Source organism: Ahaetulla prasina, chromosome 8 (assembly GCF_028640845.1).
Source record: "Ahaetulla prasina isolate Xishuangbanna chromosome 8, ASM2864084v1, whole genome shotgun sequence".
Lineage (NCBI taxonomy): Eukaryota > Metazoa > Chordata > Lepidosauria > Squamata > Colubridae > Ahaetulla > Ahaetulla prasina.
Window position 1 is genome coordinate 3,075,006 of NC_080546.1, and position 16,978 is coordinate 3,091,983.

At 48.3% G+C, this 16,978-nt stretch overlaps 1 protein-coding gene across 1 annotated transcript in view; it reads right to left on the reverse strand.

Annotated features, from left to right (window-relative positions):
* The window catches only part of FBXO41 (F-box protein 41), a 41,179-nt gene that overhangs the window by 13,655 nt on the left and 10,546 nt on the right, over window positions 1–16,978 (reverse strand). The window contains exons 3-7 of the mRNA XM_058192018.1: window positions 14,321–14,400; window positions 11,384–11,739; window positions 10,557–10,792; window positions 2,589–2,704; window positions 829–981 (exon numbers count right to left, since the gene is read on the reverse strand). Coding sequence (XP_058048001.1) covers window positions 829–981; window positions 2,589–2,704; window positions 10,557–10,792; window positions 11,384–11,739; window positions 14,321–14,400 — 941 coding nt within the window. The remainder of the gene's footprint in view (window positions 1–828; window positions 982–2,588; window positions 2,705–10,556; window positions 10,793–11,383; window positions 11,740–14,320; window positions 14,401–16,978) is intronic.

The following is a 16,978-nucleotide window of genomic DNA, read 5'->3' on the forward strand; positions in this document are numbered from 1 at the left end:
CGTCCTCTCTGCTAGAGCTGCTCTTGCCTTCTGGCAGCTCTTCTCATGCGTGCATTAGGAACAGGCTCCTCCTGTTCCTCTGCCTCAGTACTATCAGTCTCTGGAGGCTCTGGAGTCCGCACCTCACTTCCCGATGGCCCTGGCCTCACCTCAGCCTCATCGCTGTCCAACTCCGTTGCCAGCTCCGTAGGCTGCTGACGGACCACAACAGGTCGTAAGTATGGCAGTCATAAGTCACATCTTTTGTAATGCCATTGTAACTTCGAACGGCCACTAAACAAGTGGTTGTTAAGTGGAGAACTACTTGTAAGTTGGGGGAGCGTAAGGACTCTAGGCTAATTTCACTCTTGACTCCACCACCAGCTCTGCCTCTCCTTTTCCTATAGCAGCTCAATCTTGCTAGAAAGACCTTCTTGGTCAAACTGGACCAACACTGGCCTGAGGATGGCCAGCCAAACCTCAGGGTCAGTCCTTCTCGGATTGGGAAACTCTGATTTGGTTGGAGGCCCCCAATGGGCCCCGTTTACCAGGGGTGGCGCTGCTGGGGGTTCGGGAGAACCTCTAGGTAAGATTCTGTGCAGTTCGGCGAACCCCCAAATCCCCCTGCTTGCTGGCCCCGCCCCACCCACCCCACCGGCCTCCAGAGGGCCTCCAGAGCCTGGGAAGGCCATTTTCGCCCTTCCGGAGGCTCGAACAAAGCCTCTGGAGCCCAGGGAGGGCAAACACACACACACACACACACACCGTGGTACAGGAGGCCAACTAGGCGACACCCACCCAGCAGGAAACCCGTTGTTGAAATTTTTGAAGCCCACCCCTGCCGCTTACCGATAGGTGACCGCTTGGAGAGCTCGGCAGTAGCAGCTGGCCAGCCAGAGGGAACGATCCGTCAAAATGTTGGGGCAATGGGAAACCCGTAGGATCAAGAGGTTACTTCCGGAGGCTTTGAGTAAGGACTCCAGTCCCGCTTCGAGGCATCCCCTAGCGAGAGAAATCCCCCCCCACCCAAAAAAAGGAAGAGAAAAATTACAAATTATTTAAATCGATTTAAATCAACGGCTCTGTAGAATAGCTTATGCTCGTAGTGAGCCTTTCTGCGAATTAAAACTCTTCCGAGAAAAGAAAGAGTAAATCAATATGAAACTATGTTGATCAGCTGCAGGCCTAATTTATACCACGATTTGTTCGCCTGTTGTGTTTGAAAAAAATCCTGTGTTTTGATTTTCAACATTCTCAATTTATAAACAGTGTCAGTTGCTGAGAAAATTGGGGAAAAAATATATTGATGCAACTTATTTGGAAAAGGTTATGATTTAAATTTGTGTTTTCCAAACATGGCCATTTTAAGATGTGTGGACTTCAACTCCCAGAATTCCCCAGGTAGCACACGTGGACTTGAACTCCCAGAATTCCCCAGCAGCATGCAGGCTGGGGAATTCTGGGAATTGAAGTCCATATAGCTTATAAAAATGATGAAGCTGAGAAATACTATTTAGAAGGAAACAAGTTTTGAAAACATTTTTGAACTTGGCCCAGCAGGCTCATGATCATTGGAGAACTCCAGCCTTCCCAGCGGAACCTGAGAGCTGTGCTGGCTGGGGACGATGGGAATCCTTGTACCAGATATTATTAAGTTTCAGCTTGTTAACAACTGCCCACCTATCCACCAAGAACTTCTTTGGGGCGAGAACCAATGAGAACAGAGGATCACATTAAAACGAAAACCCAATGGAAACTCCATTGAAAACACCGAACACTAGACCCATGTGCCCCTGCCAGAATCCCCCAAACTAGTGCCCTGCCTCTGTGCCAACAGCAATGGCTGATGGTCTTTGGACAGCGACCTGGAACATTGTCAGTAGCTCCTCTTCTGACTCAGGAAAAGTGGGGGAGACTGGATTGTACAACCAGTCTCCCCACGTTCTATAGATCTTATCAGAATTGCAGAGTTGGAAGGGACCTTGGAGATCTTCTAGTCCAGCCCCCTGCTCAAGCAGGAAACCCTACACCAATGATGGCTAACCCAAACCGCATGCACGCACCCATAATGCAATGCATTATGCGTGCTAACCCCCGCGTGCCCCGCCCCTGTGCATGCACGCATAACCCCAGCGGGCGCCACACGCATGCCCGCTCATCTGCCGTATGTTCCCCGCCCCCCCCATGCGTGCGTGGCAGAGACCCAAAACCAGCTGGTCGGCAGGAGTTGCGTGCGCATGGGTGGCGGAAGCAAGCTGGTGCGCCGGCTCGCGTCCCTGCAGAGAGGACTCCGCGTGCCATCTGTGGCACGCTTGCCATAGGTTCACCATCACGGCCCTAGACTATTCCAAACAAATGGCTGTGCCAATCTCTTCTTAAAAACCTCCAGTGATGAAGCATTCACAACTTCTGGTGGCAAGCTGTTTCACTGGTTAAATTGTTCTATCTGTCAGGAAATTTCTCCTTAGTTCTAAGTTGCTTCTCTCCTTGATCGGTTTCCATCCGTTGCTTCTTGTCCTGCCCTCAGGTGTTTTGGAGAATAGGTGGACCCCCTCCTCCTCTTCTTTGGGGCAGCCCCATAGATATCGGAAGACTTCTCTCTTCCTCACCGTGTGCTTTTCATGTAATCCTCCTTCGTCTCCTTCTTCCCTCTTTGCCTGGGCTTCAGATTTTGGAGGGTGAGGGAGTGGGTTTGGGTGCACCATTGGGACAACATGACCAGGAACTGTGCAAGAAAAGCAAAAAATGGAGTCAGAGACGCCGGCACAAAGTTGTAGTTTTCTCTACATAAATATATTTCACCTTTAGAGGTAGTCCTCCATTTACGATCATAATTGAGCCAAAAATTTCTGTTGCTAGGCGAGACCTAAGCTAAGTGAGCTTTGCCCCAACTTTCTTGCCACCGTTGTTAAGTGAATCACTGCGGTGGTTAAGTTGGTAACTCGGTTGTTAAGGGAATCTGGCTGCCCCCTTGACTTTGCTTGACAAAAGGTCGCCAAAGGGGATTGCGTGATCTCAGGGAAACGGCGACCGTCATAAATAGGAGTCAGTGGCCAAGCATCTGAATTTTGATCTTGGGAAACCTTCTAATGGTTGTTAAGGGTGAAAAACGGTCACAAGTCACTTTTTTCAATGATGGGGTAACTTCGAATGGTCACTAAATGAAGCGCTGTAAGTCGAGGACTATCAGTATAAATGCAACAAACAAACAAGAGAGCCGGGCACATCGCTACATTGTGAGGTAAATCGTGAGGTAAATCGTGAGGCAAATCACAGAACAGCAGAGAGTATAGAAAAGGGAAAAAAAGGCGGGAAAAACGGGAAACTCCCCTTTTACACCCAACAACCAATCATAACGAAGATTGCCTCATGCAGCAACCCGCACTCTCCAATCAATCTTTACAATGGTGTGTTGTGGCTCATTATATTGCACACTTTACAGTAATATTTAATCTTTAATAATATAGAGGCGCTATTATGCAAAGACACTGGAGAAAAAAAGAGAGAAATGGGCTCCATTTCTCCCCTCCACTCCAAATGGGAGTCTGCTTTGCAACCACTATAAACTGATACAAGTAGTCCTCGATTTATAACACGTCGTTTAGTGACCGTTCAAAGTTACAACGTCACTGAAAAAAGTGACGCCTGACCATTTCCTCACACTTACAACCGTTGCAGTGTCTCTACGCTCACGTGAACCAAATTCAGACGCTTGGCAAACTGACTCATATTTATGACTGTATCCCGGGGTCACGTGACCCTAATCCTAACCCTAACCTTCTCCCAAGCAAAGTCAATGGAGAAGCCAGATTCTCTTAGCAACCACGCTGAATAGCTCCAGGGATTCACTTAACGATCGTGGCCAGAAAGGTCGTAAAACGGGGCAAAGCTCACCGAACCACTGCCTCACAGAGATTTGGGGCTCTGTTGTGAGCATAGGTCGAGAACTCCCTGTATTTTATGGAATGGAGTACAACCCAGAATCAGATTAGCATCCCAGCTTGACTACTGCAGGAGCCGAGCGAGGAGCTACCCTTGAACACATCTGTTCGCACAAAAAAAGGCTGCCACAAACATTTGGAAGAAAAACTATACATTAACGAAATCTGCCGCATATAAAGAAAACCAATATAAAATGTTCTATTCGTGGCATTTAGCCCCGACAAGACTCGCAAAAATGTACCCTAACCAAAAACCTAATTGCTGGAAATGCAAACAAGGACAAGGTACCTACTTCCACGTATGGTGGCTTTGCCCAGAAGTTAAAAAATGTTGTATTAAAATACAAAAATGGCTAAAAAAAAATCACACACTGTAATATAGAATTGAAACCTGAACTGTTTTGTTATGTATTAACAGTTGTGCCTTTAAATATTTGAGCGGGAAATCAGCACGTTGCTGATTGGACGAAGCCTCCAGCAGAACTGTATAAAAGGAGAGGTTTTAGCCCCAGCCTGTTGCTGGGTTCACCATATATTAAAGAGCTGTTGTCACTACCCTGGTCTCCAGCCTCGTTACTTCCCGAACTTAACATTGGCGACGAGGGTGGGATATCGAGGCTAAAGGAGAACCAGAACCGAGCTGAAGCACGCTAGTTCCGAACCCAGCAAACTCAGGGCAGAAACGCGGAAATGGCAAACACGCCACCCGCACTGCATAACCCGGCAAGGAGAAATGGGGAACATATATGACCCGTTTGAAAGCTTTCTAGAAGCCAACGAACTACAGGGGATCCTGATAACCGCAAGCGGGCTTCCTTCCTAAGCCTTTGCGGGCCGGAGGTAACCGAGATTGCGGAAGCCCTGGCAGAGCCAACGCCGATACAATCGGTATCGTGGCCGACTCTGCAGACTTTGCTGAAGAACCATTTCGCACCGACGCCGTCCAAATACGTGCAGCGGTTTGAATTGGAGAACGAGACAGATGGAGGCGAGTCCATCGGTGACTACATGGCCGCTAAGAAGAGCGCCCAAGGACTGCGGATACCGAGACTTAGACGAGGTGCTACTCGAGCAACTCATCCGAGGGGTCAAGGACATCCGCCACGGCGACGACTGCTAGCCAGGAGCAACCTGACACTAGCCACCGCCTGGACGAGGCCAGAGCACGAAATGTCTACTAAAGCAGCAGAGACTCTGCAAAGCCTCTTCAATCCAAGGCGAAGAAAGCCAACGCCAGTACACCAGGAGGAGATTCAGTCCGAATCAAGGTGAGGCGAGGATGAGGAAGGGTCTGCCGGACCGAGAAACGCGACACTGAGGACCGTGACGAGTGCGGAAGCTGCGGAGGGCAGCATCAGCGCCAACGCTGCAGGTTTAAAGACGCAACATGCCGGCGGTGTGGGAAGAAAGGACACTTAGCTCAGGTTTGCAGAGCGCCCAACCTTCCCCGAAAATTCAAATCGGCCAATCAAAACGCTGAACCGGAAAGGCGGCCCGCGATTGGTTCTAAACAAGAAAGGCGCGAAGTCTAACCAAACGACTGTCATTATAGGCGCGCCTCAACCAAAGTGGAAAGAAGATTTTCACAAAGCCCAAGATCGAGGGAGTACGGTGCAGGCTTGAAGTAGACACGGGATCAGCGATCACCATCATGTCCTGGGACACCCTGGCGAAGTCGCTGCCGTCCGTCAAGCGCCATCTGCAAGCACAGCGGCTACGAGTGCACGACTACCAGGGAATCGCATCCTGTTCGAGGGACCACCTCCGTCCGAGTCGAGCACGGCCCTCACAAAAGACCCTGCCCATCACGATCGTCGAAGGAACTCTGCCCAGTCTGTTGGGACTAGACTGGTTTCGTGCCCTGGGCATGGGAGTGACTGGCATCTACAGAAGTGACTGCAATTTGAAAGACATTCTCTTTAACGAGTTCAAGATGTCTTCAAGGACTGCCTGGGCAAGTACAAGGGACCCCTATTTCCTTCAACTTAGACCCCAGGTAGCCCCATTAGGCTTAAGGCGAGGAGAGTCCTTTGCCCTAAAACCAAAAATTGATAAGGAGCTGGACAAGCTCATAAATCAGGGGTTTTGGTGCCAGTCGATCACGCAAAGTGGGAGACGCCAATCGTCACCCCATCAAATCGGACGGGTCAATTAGAATTTGCGCTGACTACAAGGCGACGCTTAACAAAGCCTTACAGAAAAGCGCTGCACCGGTTCCGTGGTGCAACATTTATTGCACTCTTTGGGGCAAGGGCAAGTCTTTGCAAAGTTAGACTTGGCCCAAGCCTACCAACAACTGCCAGTAGACGCCCGCACAGCCGAAGCCCAAAGGATTGTGACGCACAGGGGGGCATTCAAGTGCACCCGATTGCAATTTGGGGTTAGTGTGGCACCAGGGCTGTTCCAAAACCTGATGGAACGACTACTGCAAGGGCTCCCTGGGGTAGTTCCCTACTTCGATGATGTCCTAATTTCAGGGGAAAACATGGAGGAATTGGGGGGGCGGTTAAGAAAGGTCTTGAGCATTTTCCGGACAGCCGGATTAAAAGTCAAGACAAATAAATGTCAGATAGGGGTCGAATCGGTCGATTTCTTGGGCTACGGATAGACAAGAAAGGAATTCACCCTACTGAGAGCAAAGTTAAGGCAATTAGGAAGGCTCCAGCGCCCAAAAACAAAGCAGAGCTGCAGGCATTCCTGGGATTGGTTAATTTTACGCGGTCTTTTAAAGAACAAAGCAACTGCTATGGAACCGCTGCATAGGCTCTTAGGGAAAAATACTGTTTGGTCTTGGGAAAGTCAGAAAATAGGGCTTTTGAAGCAGTAAAGAACCTGCTCTCAAGTGATAGCCTGCTCATCCAATATCACGACTCACTACCCCTAGTGCTGGTTTGCGATCGTCCCCTTATGGGGTGGGGCTGTACTCAGCCATAGACTTCAAACGGCACAGAAGCCCCTATAGCGTTCTACTCTAGAACGATGTCCTCCCAGAGAGGAACTACAGCCAATTAGACAAAGAAGCATTAGCCATTGTATCAGGGGTCAAAAATTCCATGAGTATGTCTTTGGGCGGAATTTTGAAATCGTGACTGACCACAGACCGTTACTGGGATTACTGGCTGGCGACCGCCAACGCCTGTGGCACTTTCGCCACGCTTGACTCGATGGACTATATTTTTAGCCGCTTACTCATACAAGCTGCAGCATCGACCGGGAAAGAAGTGGGGCATGCAGACGCATTGAGCCGATGCCCACTGCCAGGGGCGATCAAGACCCCACTCCGGGACACCCATCCTCCTTATTGACTCGTTGGACTCTGGCCCAGTCACATCAAAGGAAGTGGCTCGGGCATCATACCGGGACATTGTGTTAAGGACTGTACTCGGTTGGGTACAGAGGGTGGCCCGCGCCGGCTTAACGGTTCAAAGAATTTGTTAAGAAACGTGATGAGCTCTCGGCTCAAGGGGTGCCTGTTATGGGGTGATCGTGTGATAATTCCTGCTAAGTTAAGGGCAAGGTATTGGACCTCCTCCACGAGGTCACCCAGGCATCGTAAGGATGAAGGGTTAGCTAGAAGCTATGTATGGTGGCCACTCATGGACGAGAGATTGCCGAGAGGGTAGGGAAATGCCAAGCTTGCCAAGAGTCCAGACCGCTACCCCCAACGGCCCCAGTCAGAGAATGGGAAAAGCCCCAAGGGCCTTGGTCAAGAATCCACATTGACTTTGCTGGCCCCTTTCACGGCCAAACGTTCCTAGTGGTGGTGGACGCATTTTCCAAATGGTTAGAGATCATACTTATGAAGTCCACCACAGCCGAAGCAGTAATCGCAACCCTGCGCCACCTATTCGCAACTCACGGGTTGCCGGGCACTCTGGTGTCCGACAATGGGCCCCAATTCACGGCAGCCCAGGTTGGAGAGGACCTGGCAGAGGAAGGCATCCGACATGCCCTCTCTGCACCTTTCCACCCTGCGTCGAATGGCCTTGCAGAGCGTTCCGTCCGGAGCGCTAAGGAGGCATTGTCCAGGCTCAAGCCAGGTGACTGGCAAACGAAAATAGACTTTTTCCTAGCCGTCCAGCACAGAACCCCAAGCACAGCCACGGGAAAAAGCCCAGCCGAATTGCTAATGGGACGAAAACTCCGGTGCCCACTTGACCGTTTGAACCCCCATTACACACCCGAGGGTTACAAGGGGGAGCTAGAAAAAACAAGAGAAATGAGCATAGGCGACCGGGTGTGGGCCCGAAACTATGGGGACGGCCCGAGTTGGGTCACCGGACAAGTAACGAAAGTAACAGGGCCAAAATCGTACGTGGTAGAGCTACCAGACAACCGAGTGTGGCGGCGCCACATAGATCAGTTAAGGAAACGAATAACTGACCAAACCAAACCAACAGAGACAGGTAATGACCAATACCACTTTGAATCCACAGCTGACAATGACCCGGGGGAGGCGCAAGACTTAGCTGAGGTTCCAGAGTTCCAGCGACGCCATCAGGTCCCCGAGGGAAACAGCAAGGAAAATTCCAAAATTAATCCAAGGCGGATGGCCAAGAAAAAGTCGGCCAATAATCCAGAGCCCGATGGACTAGAGAAAGAGCTGGGAGGGGAAAACAGCCCTCCGACCAGCTCAAACACCACCCAGAACTGAACCGCGCAGGGCAGAAAGAACTGGGAGACGCCCAGGTTATTTGCGTGACTACGACGAAAAATAACATGTGAATAAATATGTAAATAAGACCAAGTGTTTTCTGGGAGGGGAGGAGTGTTATGTATTAACAGTTGTGCCTTTAAATATTTGAGCGGGAAATCAGCACGTTGCTGATTGGACGAAGCCTCCAGCAGAACTGTATAAAAGGAGAGGTTTTAGCCCCAGCCTGTTGCTGGGTTCACCATATATTAAAGAGCTGTTGTCACTACCCTGGTCTCCAGCCTCGTTACTTCCCGAACTTAACATGTTTCTTCTGGGGTTATTAAAGGAAATTACTCTAAAAGGATTAAATATTTGATTATTCACATAACCACAGCAGCAAGAATTGTACTCGCAGAAGCCTGGAAGATGTCCGCTATACCAACAGACTGTGCAATAATCCAGAAAATTTTCGAATGTGCAGAAATGGACAAACTTACTTTAGAATTAAATAATAAGGAAGACTCGGAATACTATTTAACTTGGGAAAATTGGTATCAATGGATAGAAATTAAAAATAAGGAATGCATAGAATAAAATAAGATACAAAAGGTTTTTAAATATGTTGATTAAGTAGAAATATTTGGGAATAGATGTACAAAGTTAAGAATTATGTACTGTCAGAATGATGTTGAATTGTATAATTATTGCGGATATATTTTTGTTATCGATGTATTTTAACTTGTATTTTAGGATTTTAAATGTTAAAATGTTTATTAAAATTTAAAATTTAAATGTTAATAAAGGTTTAAAAAAAAGGCTGCCACGCTACATCTCAAGGCATCACATCTTGTGGCTCAACAGGCTAATGCAGTCTGTTATTAACACAGCTGCCTGCAATTACAATTACTGCAGGTTCGAGTCCCACCAGGCCCAAGGTTGACTCAGCCTTCCATCCTTTATAAGGTAGGTAAAATGAGGACCCAGATTGTTGGGGGGGCAATACAAGTTGACTTTGTATATAATATACAAATGGATGAGACTATTGCCTTACACAATGTAAGCCGCCCTGAGTCTTCGGAGAAGGGCGGGATATAAATTCAAATTAAAAAAAAAAAATCCATATTCTGCACGTTGTTTGCTAGACACAATTCAAGGCCTTCGTTTTAGACTCTAAACGGGACCAAAAAGAAATAAGTTTAAGAAATAAGCTACTTTGGAACCGAGTTTGGTTTTAAGGTATTGGAGAGGGAGCGCCGAAGGATGTAGAAGAGTAAGCCTTGTTATCGGAATTCAGAGCGCTTGAGTTCATGTATAGTTAATTTTAACTCGGCTTTTTTTAATAGGATGTTAAATTTTGTTCTTTATGGCAGAATTGGCGTGCGTTCAACGAGGAGGAAGTTGGGATAGAGCGAGTAAATAAAGAAATTGGCAATCAAGAAAGGGCAAATATTGACTCGAGGAAAAAAAAAGTATGAGCATCTATCCAATCCAGACTCCACCAGGAAAATAAATATTCCACGCAAATCCACGCAACACAGCCAAATTTTTCAAAAGGATGTGCAAATTTTTTTTTTTGCTTTGACTTGGCAGCTGGAATGACAGACAGCCCAGGACAAGGAGAAAAGAGAACATCAATTCATACAACCTCCAGAAAACCCTCAGAAACTCTGAGAAGCTTGTGACAAATATTGGTATAGGGCAGGGGTCTGCAAACTTGGCTCTTTTAAGACTTGTGGACTTCAACTCCCAGAGTTCCTCAGCCAGCTTTGCTAAGTGTTACTAAGTGAGACAATGATTGAATTTTGCTCCATTTACGATCTTTCATCCCACAGTTTGTTAAGCGAACCACTGCCGTGGCTAAGTTGGCAGCATGGTTGTTAAGCAATGGTCGTAAATATGAAAAACGGCCATAAGACATTTCTTTTCTGTGCCGTTGTAACTTTGGTCACTAAATGAACGGTTGTAACCTCCAATCTCAGGAGTAGAAAGCTCTGTTTTACCTTTGAGGAGACTCTGGCATTTTCCAGCAATACCCTGGTCCATACTGCGGGGTGTCGTGCCACAAATTTCCAGTCCTTGCAGACTTCCGCGGCCCTGAGCAACGTCTTGGTGTCGAGGTACGTGAAGATGCAGAAGAGAGCAGCACGCATCTTCAGGATCTCTGGGCTGATGACCTCGTTGGAACGGGAGGCGCTTCCCCTCTCCTGTCGGGCTGCTTTTCCAGCATCGGACCTGGCTGGGGCGCAAAAAATTATTAATTATATTTTTATGCCGCTCAGCTCATTGTCAAGCCGCTCTGAGCGGCTTACGAGCATCATGAAAACAGATGCAAACTTTGAGAGATTAAATACAGGTAGTCCCCAACTTACAATTATTATTAATTGTGGTAAAGGTAAAGGTTCCACTGGCACATATGTGCTAGTCGTTCCCGACTCTAGGGGGCGGTGCTCATCTCCGTTTCAAGGCCGAAAAGCCAGCGCTGTCCGAAGACGTCTCCGTGGTCATGTGGCCGGCATGACTCAACGCCAAAGGCGCACGGAACGCTGTTCCTGTCCCACCAAAGGTGGTCCCTATTTTTCTACTTGCATTTTTTACCTGCTTTCGAACTTCTAGGTTGGCAGAAGCTGGGACAAATAACGGGAGCTCACCCCATTATGCGGCACTAGGGATTCGAACCGCTGAACTGCCAACCTTTCGATCGACAAGCTCAGCATCTTAGCCACTGAGCACCGTGTCCCATTAATTGTGTTATTCTGCTATTATTATTAATTCTGTTATTGTGTTACAGTTAACCGATGATCAACCCACTTCTTCTACTGGACCGTACCTGACATTCTGGAATTGTGTCCTGGCCTGGAGAAATTCACCTGCTGGACCTCAGCAGGCACTCTGGGTTCCAGCTCCCACATTTCCGCCTCCGACTCGGTGGTCCGGGATCCGATATCGGAGATATCACCTTCCTCGCCCTCGGTGCTGTTCCGATACGGCCGGCGGTGCCAATTCTGAATGGCCTGTCTGCGCAAAGCCGAACTGCGCACTCCAGCGGGCCGGTCAAAGCCGCTCTCCGAGCCTCGAGACTGGTAGGATGGCCCATTGCTGTTCTCGCCCCCGTGATAGGCTTCAGGACTGTCGCTGTCGTAGCACCCCGAACTCTGGGAGACTGCCTTGGCGCAGCTGGAGGCCCTGAAATCAGAGCGCCAAAAATCTGGAATCTAATAAAGTGAACCCGTAAAGCCTTCGGCTGCCTCGACCGAAAGCACATTCCACACATGCCTTTCTCCAGATATTATCACAGGTTACTGGGGCCAGCAGGAGGGGTGTGCTTTCTACTCTGTTGGAGAATGTGATTTTCACAGGGCGAAAGGGAGACAGGGTCATAGGGGACCGTAAATTACGTGGGGGCAGAGCTGACTCCGCTTGGGTAATTGCCGAAATGTTGTTCCTAATAAATAACTTGATTTCTTTTGAAAATTGGAGATTATTTGTAGCTCAGGGATGACATGAGGGGACCTTGGTGCTCTCTGAGAATCTGGAAAGGTCAAAGGATGAACTCAGCATCATCTAGAACAGGGGTCCCCAAAACCCCATGCTGTGGCACACCAAAAACTGGGCTGCGCAAACAACCCTCATCCGAGGAGTGCAGTCAGCATGAGAAACCATGTCCCCTCCGGTCCACAGAAAAAGTTTCTCTCCATGGAACTGGTCCCTGGTGCCCTAAAGATTGGGGGCCTCTGATCTAGACAAGACCCTTAAAAGAGAAGCCAACATCGGAGTCTCCGGTGTCTGAGCTGTGCGGTGGCAGAGCTAGTATTTTGATGAGAAGACCCCACTCTCTCGACAATAAAAATATCAAGATTTAAGGCTGGCCAATTGTAAAACTGAATGGACAACTCACCGCTAGCTCACTGTGGGACAACTCAACGGAAGAAAATGACAATATTATTATTATTAATAATAATTGTCAAGCATCGAACTTCGCTTTTTGCTGTTTCAGCCACTTTCGATTCTCGATAATATTAAGAGAGGAATGGGTCTACAGGTCTGTTGTCCTGTGGTGAGTTGGACACAGCGAGTTTTCCCATGGCAAGTTAAGTAGCAGTAAGTTAGCCAGGGTGAGCTGGCCATGGCGACTCTTCCTAGACCCAATTGTAACAGGCAGCATTTTTCTTTCCTCGTTTCCAAAAATTTGCAGGTTAAGCCCAGGTAGACATGCGCCCTCAATCCAAAGCTTGTGTCGTGTCCCCCTCCCCCTCCGATGACCGGGTCTAGGAAGTCCGTATATAGCGTGGCAACGAAACCGCTGCAGCTTTGCCAAATTCCTTCCAGGTTTCTCAGGGCAGGCAGGAGTCCAAGTTGTGACTTCAGCAAACTAGACGAGACTTTGCTTGACTCAAGGTTGGAATGCCAAAAGCAGGTCCTTTATATAGGCTGTGGGGTGTGGCTCCATGACTCAGCATTTATCCAGGCCTGTCCCACCCTTCCTTCTGCTGGCGTCGCCTCTCAGATCTCCGGAAGCGAGGATCCTCCCACTCTGAATTGTCTTCAGCTGTCTCTACTGTCGGCATCTGGGAAAGGGATGGGTCAGAGGGAGCAGGTCCGGGTAATTGCACCACTTGGCTGACTTCCTGCTCTGAAGGCTGAGCCAAAAGAACATACGCTGTATGAGTGAGGTTTATCGGGCTTGTCCTTTCACTCCTGGAATCTGCTCCAGGCATGGGGCCAGGGCCGGGGGCTGAAGGCATGACAGGTCGTTCATCTTCATTATCAGACTCGGAGTCTGATAACAGGCCCGGGAGGAGACGGGAGGGGCCGGCTGAGGAGGCACAACAGCTTGCCTACTTTCATCCCAGCCATGTTTTAACTGTATTCCTTAGAAGATGGGCATCAGCTGATTTTCGATCGCCTTTTACAAGTTGGGACTTAGGCTGGAATAAAAGCGAGCCAAGCCTGGTTTCCAGAAACTTTGGTGTCAGGCACAATCAGCGCCATGCTTTCAGAGAGTGAATTCAGCCCGCCACTTGTGCAAACGGAGCTGCGCGTGTGCAAATGGAGTCACGCGGAATCACACACCCCCGCCACTGCTGGTCCCCAAAAGCTGGAAAGGTGGGGGAACCTGCTGTTTTAATGCTTTCAATAAAAATTAAAAATAGATAAATAAATTGAAATAGAAAAAGGAAAAAAAGGAAACGACCAGACGTGCAAAGCGCAAACCTATGTGTTGTGTCTGCGCCCCCCGAGCCGGGCCTCCTGCCAGAAAGTGACTTGGAAAGTGAGGGGGAAGGGCCATCAGGACTTACCTCGGGAGCACCGGCTTCCCTGGCTCAGCTCCAGGAGCCAGAAACAGGCCAGGAGGAAGAGATAACGAGGCCTCCATCCCCTGACTCTTCCCCCCCCTCCAGGCCATGCCTGCAGACCCAGCTGATGGCAATCAGGCCTGGCTGGACCCTAGGTTTCATAGGCAGGAGAAGCGGGAACAACAGAAGCAGGGGTGGGGCAGGCCTAGGAAGTGCTGAGTCATGGAGCCACACTCCACAGGATATAAAAGCAGCAAGGGCTGCTATACCACTTCGTGGCAAGCAAACCAACTGCTTAACTAGAGCTGAAGTCCTGTTTGTTCCTGGTTGACTCATCGGCATCAAAAGAGATAACAGAGACACTTGGCAGACGCTGGCTATTCTGCTGCCAGAGCTGATAGTGCCGGCTAATTAAGCCATCGCTCGGACGGAGGCGAAGGGGGACAGAACACTACGAGTTGATTTCATACCCGGTGCTGGATGATGATCTCTGGTTGGAAACGGCGTAAGAGCTGTGCGGGGTTGTGTCAGCCATCGAATGCTTGTCCCTCTGAAAGGAGAGACAACAGGGAGGTCACCCCACTTCGCCCCCACGTCCGTGAAACCACCAGCTCCTGCTCCCCTCATGGTACCACCCACGACCCCCGTCGCATAGACGACGGAGGGCAGGAATTCAAATTTACATGACCTTCAAAAGGGAATCGTTGCATGCGGACAATGATTGCAACAATTCAGCATGCTCTTTTTAACACAGCTGTGTCTTTTTACCTTTTTTTTTTTTTCAACCAATCAATCAGAATAGAGCTGGAAGGGACCTTGGAGGTCATGTACTCCAACCCCTTGCTCAAGCGCCATTCCAGACGAATGGTGGATCTAGTCCAGGGGTGTCCAAACTTGGTCCCTTTAAGACTTGTGGACTTCAACTCCCAGAGTCCCTCAGCCAGCAAAGCTGGGAGTTGAAGTCCACAAGTCTTAAAGGGACCAAGTTTGGACACCCCTGATCTAGTCTCTTCTTAAAAACCTCCAGTGATGAAGCACCCACAATTTCTGGTGGCAAGTCGTTCCACTGGTTAATTGTTCTGTTAGGAAGTTTCTCCTTCAGTCTAGGTTGCTTCTCTCTTGGTTCAGTTTCCATCTGTTGCTTCTGGTCCTGCTTTTCTAGTGCTTTGGACAATAGGTTGAAACCCCACCCCCCCACCCTCTTCTTTGGGGCAGCCCGTCAAATACTGGAATTTGATTGGCATTTGAGTGGCGGGATCACATTCACAAGCGTTCCAGCTGGCTTCCAACACACAAAATCAACGAATGAAGTCAGCTTCGCTTAACAACCGGCTGGCTCACTTAAAAACTGCAATCATTTGTTTAACAACCTTGGCCAAAAAGGTTGCAAAACTAGGGGCAATTCATTTAATAACCGCCTTGCTTAGCAACTGATCTTTCGGCCTCACTGTTGTTGTAAGTCACAGACCAATTCCTCTAACTTTTCCGGACATCCCCTTAGCAGCTGGATCCATTTTCCGAATTCCTTTCAAGTTCAAATCAAAACAGAGTGCAAGTCTGAATTAAATTATAACATAACATAACATCAGAGTTGGAAGGGACCTTGGAGGCCTTCTAGTCCAACCCCCTGCCCAGGCAGGAAACCCTACACCATCTCAGTTAGATGGTTATCCAACATTTTCTTAAAAATTTCCAGTGTTGGAGCATTCACAACTTCTGCAGGCGAGTCGTTCCACTTATTAATTGTTCTGACTGTCAGGAAATTTCTCCTTAGTTCTAAGTTGCTTCTTTCTTTGATCAGTTTCCACCCATTGCTTCTTGTTCTACCATCAGGTGCTTTGGAGAACAGCCCGACTCCCTCATCTTTGTGGCAACCCCTGAGATATTGGAACACTGCTATCATGTCTCCCCTAGTCCTTCTTTTTGTTAAACTAGACATACCCAGTTCCTGCAACCGTTCTTCATATGTTTTAGCCTCCAGTCCCCTAATCATCTTTGTTGCTCTTCTCTGCACTCTTTCTAGAGTCTCAACATCTTTTTTACATCGTGGCGACCAAAACTGGATGCAATATTCCAAGTGTGGCCTTACCAAGGCATTATAAAGTGGCACTAACACTTCACGTGATCTTGATTCTATCCCTCTGTTTATGCAGCCCAGAACTGTGTTGGCTTTTTTAGCAGCTGCTGCACATTGCTGGCTCATATCTAAATGGTTGTCCATTAGGACTCCAAGATCCCTCTCACAGGTACTACTATTGAGCAAGGTACCACATATACACATATAATTAGGTAGTCCTCGACCTACGACCACAATTGACCCCCAAATTTTCATCACTAAGCAATGTTACTAACAATATTAGGAGAGGGACGAGTCTAGGGCACAGGTAAATCCTCGATTTATGACCACAATTGAGCCCAAAATTTCTGCGGCTAAGTGAAACATTTTTGTTTTGTCCCATTTAACCACCTTTCCTGCCGCCGTTGTTAAATGAATCGCTGAATGCCGCCGTTAAGTTAGTAACGGTGCTGTTAAGTGAATCTAGTTCCCCATTGAAGGTCACAAAGAGGGAAGGTTGTAACCCCGGGACACTGCAACCGTCATAAAAGTGAGTCAGTTGCCAAGCATTTCAATTTTGATCACGTGACCACGGGGAGCTTTGCGATGGACGTAAAGGTGAAAAATATCATAAGTCACTTTTTTTGGTGCCATTCTAATTTCGAAAGGTTACTAAATGATTTGTCGTAAGTTGAGGACCACCAGTAATGGTTTAAATGGGAGTTTCTTTCCTGTATCTGCATTTTACAATATTGATTTCATTGCATAATATCAGACACAATGTCTCCAGCTGATTCAACCACCTCTGAATTGTTCCAATATTTGAGGGGCTGCCACAAAGAACCGGGGAGGGGGGGAGGTATCAACTTAGTCTCAAAAACACCTGAAAATAGGACAAGAAACAACGGATGGAAACTCATCAAGGAGAGAAGCAACCTGGAATTAAGGAGAAACTTCCTAACAGCGAGAACAGTCTGTGGAACTGCTTGACACCAGAAGTTGTGGGTGTTCCGTCACTGATGGAGGGGTTTGAAATGGTTAATGGTTAAAGCCAGACCACAGCTGCAACATT